Source organism: Plasmopara halstedii (assembly GCF_900000015.1).
Source record: "Plasmopara halstedii genome assembly, contig: Scaffold_54, whole genome shotgun sequence".
Classification (NCBI taxonomy): Eukaryota; Oomycota; class Peronosporomycetes; order Peronosporales; family Peronosporaceae; genus Plasmopara; species Plasmopara halstedii.
The window spans coordinates 454,326-464,148 of NW_020186975.1; the positions used below are offsets into that span (position 1 = coordinate 454,326).

The following is a 9,823-nucleotide window of genomic DNA, read 5'->3' on the forward strand; positions in this document are numbered from 1 at the left end:
AACTGTCAGCAGTTAACGAAAAGATAGTCTGGATACCATCAGCCGTGCTTAAAATAATAAACCGATGTCCAGGAGTGTAAGCACAAAATTAGGTGTAAACATTCACCATGCTTATGTAATGAAGGGAAAATAGTATTCTATGCGACTTCCTTTCGCTCAATTGCAGCGTTTGATTAGCGTCCAGGTTTTAAAAAAGATACGACGCTTTCACAGGGGCTATCCAGTGCCCTTTTTCATTATATACGACAGGATTTGACGTGTATAATTGTTTTGCTTTCGTTACCCAAACATCGTCAAGGCTGACACTTACAGATGGTTCTTCGACTTTCTACCTTTGATTTGACTGCTGTACCTTGAGGGTACAGTAATTTACCGCGAGCTCGATCTATCCAGCTTTACGACACTTACCGGATTGGTTCAAGTAATTATACGATAACGTTTCTAGATGTTGGTGACTTTGCGTGAGGATATGGCCAAGTCGAAAGGGTGGAAAAGTCAACTACTGGCTATACCAGGCTGTACTATACAAAGTAAGGAGGCAGAAAGTCGTGTATACGGAGGCGCAGAGATGTGGATCTACGATGCAGTTTATCTCGAACGGCTATGAGCCAAATTGCAGACTGATTTGGAGATGGGCAACCGATGCCAATTAAACGTTTAGGCGGTTATACGAAAGGAAGTCAGATCGGTGGGTGAAGTCTGGTTCCGGTGCTCTCATGTTCCAGCGATTTCCTGTGCCTCCAAAGTTGCTACTCCTTGTGGCACATGTGATGACCGCTGGACAGAGTTGATGTAATTGAGATACCAACTGAGCGATAATCTATAAACCGTTCTGGAATGCTCGTTGTTGCAGTCACTTCTGTGCAGCTCATGCTTTTGTAGGAAATTTATAAAGCCGCCGGACTACGGGAAACTTTTTAGTGACAATTGGAGCTACACATTTGAAACGCGCAGACATGTTCCCGGCAAGGTCCTTGATCTTTAAACTACCGCTACCACATTTTTTATGCGTGTAATTGATAAAAGTCACGATTCATGCAACGACATGGCATGGCAAAATCCTTGCTTGGCATGGCATCGTGAGCTTGTTTAGAACTGGAGATTCAGACGTGTTTCAATATAATATGCTTACTATTACTGTCATGACACATATGCCTTAAAACCACTAATGCGCACTGCGAACATCGTCCTGGGCTTAGGAAAGTACTAGAGCTATGGGCCCACTACTGTTGCAATAAGAGTAAACTACCTACATGGGATTCAGGACTGCGTTTTTTCGGTCACTCTGCCGCTTTTTAAATTACGGCCATCAAGTTGACCGTCCTTCGCATTGCGTTCAGCAACTCCAAAACTTATAACATTAGCTACATGAGCACCTCTGAAGCTGTACATGTCACTCTGAAGGAGAAGAATCCAGGATCCCATTCCAGCATAGTTAAATTTTATTGAAGCTGAAGCTACAATTTGCTCTTTATAGATCGACTTGCTCCTACCACTATGACGCGCTTGACCTAGTATGTCATAACATTTCTGAGGCCAGAGTATCCAACAGGAATATCGGCCTCTGTCACGCAAAAGCACCGCTTTGCAATGAAGCTCGCTCACTCAATTAGTCAGCATTAGAGAAACTCCAACTCTCGTACGAATTGCTCTGGTGCGACGCAATCTATTTCCTCCAAGATCGTTCAACTACTTTCAAAGGTCGTCCATTTTCAAATTACATCTCAGCATGTAACAATTCTGCCTCAACATCGTGTCAATTAACAATTCGGCTTTAAGATCCAGTTAGGTATCTGCTGTAATGGGTCGTAGTGAAAAAACACCAGGCATTAAGCAGCACTACCAAAAAATAAAGTAACAAGTTACAGCTCAAAAAAAGCGTCAAATGTCCAAAAAAAGGCTCAGTTGATTCCGCGCAAAATACGGACGCATGCGACGCGAGAAAGAAAAAATGTCTGCTTTGTTTTACATGACGTGAAGATACACATTAAAAACTGCAGGCTAGAATTGCGGCTGGAAACGACATAATGGCATTGTGCTGTACTTAATCGGAATCTTACATCACATACAGATGCAAAAGTCGCTTGTAAGAGGGACTCGTTTTTCTCAAACGGAAGGGTCTCGACAACGGATGCAGATGTTGTGAGATGACAGATATCACAGTCACCTCACAATTGTGTCTTCAATCAGAGAAGCTAGCCAATTTTAGAGGATAGCCTATGAATCAATCTTGAACGTCGCATCATATAGTACTGGTGGCAACTCAAGTTGTCTCACCATGGCCATCGTAGTCTCTTCAACAACAATAGAAATTCGTCGCCTTTTCCATTCTCGTCAAGGCGCCACGCAAACATGAACGTGTGAGTCTTCCTCTCATTCCCTTAAGGACGGAAGTGTCTATTAACTGAGAATAGAGACCGGGGCTACTTTGATACAAAGAAACTTGATCTGCGAGAGGATTTGCGGGCGGATAACGTCTAAATTTTGGGTGCTAAGTTCACAGTCAACTCTTACACAGTACCGCTGGTATCTTTATGAAAAAGCCGTTTTAATCTGATTGGCTATGGGGTAAGGCTGACTAGCAAGCAATGCACACACAGTTTCGAGCTATCGTACCGAATATTCTACCTGTCGTAATATATGCAACGTAGTGTGCCTTAAGGTCTCGTTGCGCCAGCTCGCAAATTAAGGTATTTACTTAAACTTTCAGTGTCAAACATGGTAGTTTGTGGCTCACAGGGTTTTCAAATCCGTAGAGATCGCAAAAAAATCGAGCTTCCAGTCATCATCCAGATAATTACTGGTAGGATAGCAGTGTTTGTATAGTAGTTTTCAGCAGCGTTGATGCAGGTTTATAGAATGTTTATAGACTTAAGCATCACAGCAGGTCGGCCAAGAGATTCCGGAATTTTAAGCGCTTATACAAGCAAAGATAAAACCTAGAGGAGCCTGTCTGCGTTGATACGTTGGCTCGACAAATTACTGGATAATCGAAGCATTTGTTAAGTATAGACTTTAACTTTCGACCAGTATAAAATCGACGTTGGCCGAAGATAAGCAGGTTTTATTTTCATGTGTACATGGATGGATCGTTGGAAAGTCAATTGAAATATCAAGTTTCTGAGAAAATGTGAGATCGCGGGCCTATACACTAGAGTTCGGTTCTGATGACATTTTCGACAAAAAACGCGGTTTTCTTAGATTTTAAATTTGCTGCTTAAATTTATTTTAAGTTAGAAGTTTTGCGCTATGATAAATATGGTTTAGGCCTGTTTTATGCATTGAAAAAGATTTCGACCCCAAGTTTCCAGGTATTACAAATCTTGGAGATCAATTAATTGATTGAGTGAGGCAACACTTGACACCATATACTACATTATTGCTTATCGCAGTACTAACCAGCATGAGGTATTAGATATGATTAGGAACGACACCCCTTTTTAGGAGTCGTGTAAGCCATGTGAAGCACGTTCTGAAGGGTTTTATTCATTACACTCGAACCCCTCTCTACCCGGCCCGGGGATTGAACCCTGGACCTCCCGGTTCTGAAGTGAACATCATACCACTGCACCACAGGATCGGTATTATGAGGTATTAGAACTATGTTCGAGGTTCACAGTTTGCTGTAGTGTAATCGATTTCTACTTGAATTTTATCGTAGGGGACTGAATGTGCATCATCACATTCTTGAGAGAATGTTCGTACTATTCAAGATTTGTGTAGCAATAGCGTTGCGTGTGACTTTTAGAGAACTAGCTGGGTCAGAGAAACCCCTACTTTTTAAAATAACATGTTCACCGCAAGAAGCACAAATATGCAAAAGCAGCTACTGCGATACACTGTTTTTATAGAGCAATAGGTTTTATAATTTTTATAGATAAGCCCACCTTATATGCACACTCCGCTTTAAAGGGCAGATATTCAACATCAGTGCCCCACGGTGGAGCCATCTGATTTCTATTTGACGCCCAGTTGAGGCGTGTCTGGTCATGTCTTACCAGCGCATTCTTTTAGCTGATTCACACCATCAGACTGTCGTATTTCGCAGCTGTCAGTTTTTCGACTCTGTGAGACCAGCAATAGACATAAAATTTTGAAGTGGGTCAAGTTTTCTGATAACCAGGAATTCAAATATCTCGTTTTCATCCTCACAGAGGAAACACTGTTTTTCCGACTTAGTCGTAAGATTTACTACATGGGCTACCATGCGCAACGGGTGTATCTTTAATTTTACACAAGAGAAACTCAATAGACTGCGTTTTTCGAAATTACAGATGTTGGATCTTTACACCTTATCCATTCGGGGGAGAAAGTAACAATTGGCTTTGCTATTACAAAAGCAACATATTTCTAGGATAACATTCCTTTACACAAACACTAAATTGTACATTTTACCAAATCTCAGAATTTGATCCCAGGCGTACCGCGGACCCCTTCTAGGATAATTTTGTAAAAACCAGATGTTTAGTTCCCAATAAAACAACAAAAATTGCAAAAATTGCAAATATCGTAAATTGTACATAAGTCGACTTTTTGAATACATCCACAAAGAAAACGTGCAATCGAGCTTGTCAAAAGGAGAATCAACTCCTTCAAAAGCTAGCGAAATCCAGCCTCCAACGCAGACAAAGCTGCCAACTCGAAAGCTTGAACACTCCTTGCAACGGAGCTGCTAGCTTCGCATAAAGAGTTGATCAATTGAGATCCTTTAGACAGTAAACGTGTATATTTGCTAATACTTCATGCTAGATTGAGCAATAGAATTTTGCTCTCGAGATCTCCGAGCTAGAATGCCGCGTGCAAAAGTTGCAGTTTTTCTTAAAACAAGGTATTCCCATTTTGGTAAAGACTATGTCGGAAATCCTCGTACCACCTAACCAGACTTATTGCGTGTGGTCAGAGCAATAACATTTCTGTCAAGATAAAGAGATATTGGACATATCCAACAATTTAACAGTTTTCTAGCAGGGATGCCGGCAGCCCTTTTTGAGATCGAAGCAAAATTATATTTTTTGGACAAGGGGGGCCGAGATAGTTTAGATTGAACTATGTTTTACCATGGTGCAACAGCGCTTCGCGCTTGGAGGCTTTAAACTAAAAGGCCAAGCGCAAGTATAGAAACCAACGTCCTGTGGCTTTATGGTAAATGCTGTCTCAAATTTGGAAGTTGTCGGGCAGCATTGCCTAACAAAGTAAATTAAAGTCGTTTTTCGAATAAAGCGAGAATAGCAACTTTTTCCAGGGCATTAATCTCTTATCGCTGTATTGACTTCAACTCCTACCCTGAAGTGGAAAACAGCTATTATCTTCATGAAGGGTCGCAAAAACGGTTGTAGCTCTGTTGGGATTACACCGCTGAATGCATGTGAAACATGCAGATGACGTCACCATATATACGAGCACGTCACAGTAAGTAGTTACATAATGGTTGGCGTTCATTGGTCTAGATAAATCAGGATGCTTATAGAAGCTTCTAGAAGGATCTAGAAAGACAGGCTTAGAGGTAGCACAGAGTAGCAAACTAAGGATATATTGGCTTCGGTTGTTACCTTCTACTCAACAAGCTCGAACCGAGGCCTTCAGCGTCTTCCACATCTTTCACAAAGAACACCGGGTATTGCAGGGAATGTAGAAAAAAATTCCGCGCGCAAGATCTCGATGGAGTAACAGAAGCTAAGGTCATACGAGCGTACCAGAGGCGATGATCATTATTCATTACGGGGTGAAGATAAGCAATTTCTTGGCCGCCGAGCTACTCCGAGATTTTTGCAGCTGTCTTTCCAGTGGTAATACAAAACATCCGCACCTTGCGCCTCTCCTTCTCTTTCGGCTGTGTGGCACGAAGGGTCGAATTTTAGCGCAAGGACGTCCCACAACCCCATCGCGAGAAAATGTCCAATTTCAGTTGGGCCTTTCTGGAATAGATCTGGGTTTTATGTAAGTCGTCGAGGTCATAATCAGTGAAAATACGCCCTAACAGAAGCGAAACGCTTATAGTTAGGTGAGGCTCACAGCTCGGCGTCACTGATTGCTAACATTATCGCCGCGGGAATTGTGAGGTCATGAAAATTTCTGATCAATTCATGAGCGCCGTGCAATTACGTACGCTACACGACTGTCATTTGCCGTTGACATTACGCAGAGGCATCGAAGTAACTGCTCCTTACCATATTCATAGACAGATGTGGTTTGTATCGTGAGCATCTGCGCACATCCAGCTTCGAATGAGGAAACAGAAAAAACTAATTCAGATACAACACCACAACCTTTGATTTACTGGGGTCGATTAAGGCGTAGAGCCAACTGCAAGAGTTTTTTTAAGGTACCACTAGGCAGGACAATTTTCCCAGCGATGCTTTTGTTGTACGTCGTAGAGGTCAAGGCCAAAAAAGCAATTTTGGCTAAGATGTGTGGCGCTAACATTTCTCATGTTTTGGTTTTTTGATATCATCGTACTGGGCTATGTAAAGCCCTGAAGATCCCTGAAAGACTTAGAAGCGTCGTGCACTGATGTGCGACGCACAACAGTTGGAAATAGTGAGCAAAGTTCTAGCGCATCAAGTATGATAATTACGAGAGCTTGATTGGGGTAAGAAGAGAATTATTGTATGTGTACACCGTACGATATCAAATACGGAAGGTTATCCATGTGTTTACGACGGGATATCAGCAAGAGTATTAAAGGCCCTGTTTCGACTCTTAGGTATGACAAGGCAGAGTCGCCACGAGCCTTTGAACATCCAGAAGTTGACGAAATTAGTATCACGCACGCTTCTCATGAAGCTCTATGAATCATAAAATTGAAGCAGAAGCGCTTTTGACGTGAGTACAGCGCTAAGCTAGACCTAAACCTAAGTTTTTATTAATTGAAATTATCTGTGCAAGAAAAAAATGATTTTTGGACGATATTGCTAAGTGCTTGTAGTGTAGCTTGGAAGCCAGCAACGGGAATGCGCCGCTGTCTCGAATTGAGAAGAATATGCGATTGTATATCATGGTCTTCGGTGTGTATGTCTGTTGAGATTGGAAGGAAAGGCTACCCCACTGAGCGTGTATCTTGTGGAACGGTAAATTAGTGCTATAAGCAGATTTTCCCTTCTGCCAGCATGTGGATGGCGAGTAGAAGTAAGTAAGTGTCGCAGTCTCCCCTGCCTAAGCCGGTTGCCTTGAAGGGTGCAATTAGATTACAATAGTGAAGAGAATTGATCTATCCCTGGCACGATGTGATAGTACCTTATGACGTGCTACCATGCGGAGTAGCGATGTTATTGAAGGCACTCGCAGAGTACTGACGTCAAGAAGTGATACAGCTTTTATCAGGAATCCTATGGGTTATCTTTCCATAATTGTTGTAAATATATCACGACATGGTGACAAAAGACCCACCACGCCCCCCCGTGATCTTAGGGTACGCAATATTCAGGACCTGATAATATGTCACAAGACACTGACACTCAACTTGGGAATATTGTAGCGTCATGGTAGCATTCCTCCGTGTGAAGCAAGAAGAGGGCATCGGTAAGATGGTGTTCATCACTCTGCCCTGCGGCGACGTTTTGTATAAACAGTCTTTCGGCAAGTTGTACGTACTTTGACGAGCGAGGTCCCAATAAAATAATGATACGATTGTCATGACTTAAGCTAGGTGTGCTGTAGAACAGCATGTCCAATTGCATACTCTTCGTGTGATTGGTGGCTACTAACGCTTGTTCAAGAGAAACAGCGATATCCCTCTTACTGCAATGAGTATTGCGAGCGTGATACTCTGCAAATGGCTTGATGTACCAGAGAGACGTTCTGCTGCATTAGCGACGTTTATTCGTATGGTGACATCACTACTTGGGTCACATTGTAGATATGTGCAGACCTATTTCGACGATATATTCAGACATTATCGTGCATAATGAGGTGATTTGGAAGTGCAGAACAACATTTTACACTATCTGGCGGTAAATAGAAAACACTTTCTTTAAGCTGACATGACTACATTCATGAATGACTGATGTGCGGATCGCGCAAAAACCAATCTAATTTTCAGGTGGTCCGTGCCTCTGACTTGAGGTAGTACCTTGGTCTGGCCAATGACTTAACTCGATTAAAGCAAACTATGCCAACATGACGAACATTTAACAATTTGATATCGCTTTCAAAGAATGTCTAGTGGTCCTGGGGTGCGACAAAAGAGACGGACTTCAAGCCTTTTATATAAATGATCTGTCGTGGCCCGATTCCGGCTTTCCCGAATCCAGATCTAATATTCCATGATATTGGTGGCGCTTTGCTTTAATTTGTGCTTTACTCCAAACAAATTTCAATGTTTATGAATGTGTGAGTCATGCTAACTTAATCAAGACAAGAAGCAACTTGCAGCAAGTGCGTCTTCGCCGCTCTTGCTTAAAGCTCACCTGCTTGGCTCTCATCCCGTTAGTTGCAATACAATTCTCGCGTCGTTGAGCGCTGTCGTCAGGGTATCTCTTAAAAAAGATGGCAAGATGAATCAGCTTTTGCCGCCCGGTATTGTTCAGATAAGGTATAATCCGGACTGGCATAATGTGGAAGTGGAAGTGCTTTGGGGTCGTCCGGCTATACATTGTTGCATTGACGGCGGTAACGTCAACAATTAGCAAGATGTCACGTACAGCTTACGGGGTATACACAACAAGATACATGTCAATAAAGTCTTAGGACTCTGATTGTGCATTGTTGAAACGCGCGGTTGCGCATTGCACCTATAATCCTTATTCTAGGCTTGCTGCATTTCAGCGCTGATCCACATGACTTCCAACGTCTGGTGAAGTCTCATGATGAGGACGTCAATTACAGAATACTGTTTTCAAGGATCACTTAGGCCGTCTCTAAAGAAAGAAAAACGTATTGCTCGACGACTGCTATAAAGTGATGAATCCGCTCACATGTGTGCGCCTATCAACGATTTTAGCTCTTACCGCATGCGTCAACGCTTTTGGTACGTCGCTGATGCCAGCTGGCTATCAATACGTATAGACGCTATTTTTGATTTTCCAAAAGACTCCTTCAATAGCAGTGGCATTCCGGACTATGTAGATCATCTTAGCAAAATATCTCATCTCGCTGCCTGTTAGAGATTCCTTAGAGAGAAAATCCCCAGTTCTGTTTTATTTTACTTTGGATGCATGGTGAGACACGTGATGAGAGACAGCAAGCCGCCATATCCTAGGTAGACCACTAGAGCCAACCGCGGGACAGGAGATCTCCAGTGGGGTTGGTGCATGAGCAAGGGGTGAGGGATTACTTCATTCTGTAAAATCACGATAATCCGATTACAGTGTCGCCCACTGGAGCGCGCATCCCATCAGCGAAAGGAGACCTTACTTGTTTTAAATCAAGCGCTTGGCCTGTAGCTGTGGTGCTGTCTCATGAGGACGAGCGTAGTAGATAACAGTAGCAGCTGGAAATGATGGATTCCATTTCGACGTGCTTCGTACTTTACAAGGCTACGCATTTATCGACGCTTTAGTCAAGCGCCTACTTCACTAAATCACGAAATTACAAAGTGTTGAGACGGAAGTGACGGCGGCGTATTTCTCGTGCCCAAGACACAAATGTAGTATGGAGGCTGCGGCAGTCTGGCCAGCATTCATGACCGAAGGTATGCTTATCACGATTTGTAGGTTTTTCCCAACCGGTGCTGCTGATAGTGCAGACGATAAACATGAGTAGTGAAAATCTGCAGCGCCAAAAACCCGCTCGTTTTTTGCTTGGGGTGAATGAGAAGCTTGCACGCACAGAAATGGAAGAGCTTCGCTTCAGCGCGTCTTGTAACACTGGATGGTTGAAATCATAG

The 9,823-nt window shown here is 42.8% G+C and overlaps 3 protein-coding genes across 3 annotated transcripts; 2 read left to right on the forward strand and 1 right to left on the reverse strand.

Annotated features, from left to right (window-relative positions):
* Positions 1-3,586: 3,586 nt before the first annotated feature.
* Positions 3,587-3,851, forward strand: PHALS_11444 (uncharacterized protein; the record flags this gene model as incomplete). Its single annotated transcript, XM_024725648.1, has 2 exons — positions 3,587-3,591; positions 3,662-3,851. The coding sequence occupies 2 exons, from the start codon at positions 3,587-3,589 to the stop codon at positions 3,849-3,851; spliced, it is 195 nt and encodes a 64-aa protein (XP_024571939.1).
* Positions 3,852-6,172: 2,321 nt separating this feature from the next.
* On the reverse strand, positions 6,173-6,423 carry PHALS_11445 (uncharacterized protein; the record flags this gene model as incomplete). Its single annotated transcript, XM_024725659.1, has 2 exons — positions 6,173-6,218; positions 6,278-6,423. 2 exons carry the CDS (start codon positions 6,421-6,423, stop codon positions 6,173-6,175), a joined length of 192 nt encoding a protein of 63 aa, XP_024571940.1.
* A 3,195-nt stretch (positions 6,424-9,618) lies between these two features.
* Positions 9,619-9,823, forward strand: PHALS_11446 (uncharacterized protein; the record flags this gene model as incomplete). The annotated part of the gene is made up of 2 exons (XM_024725670.1): positions 9,619-9,628; positions 9,651-9,823. The coding sequence occupies 2 exons, from the start codon at positions 9,619-9,621 to the stop codon at positions 9,821-9,823; spliced, it is 183 nt and encodes a 60-aa protein (XP_024571941.1).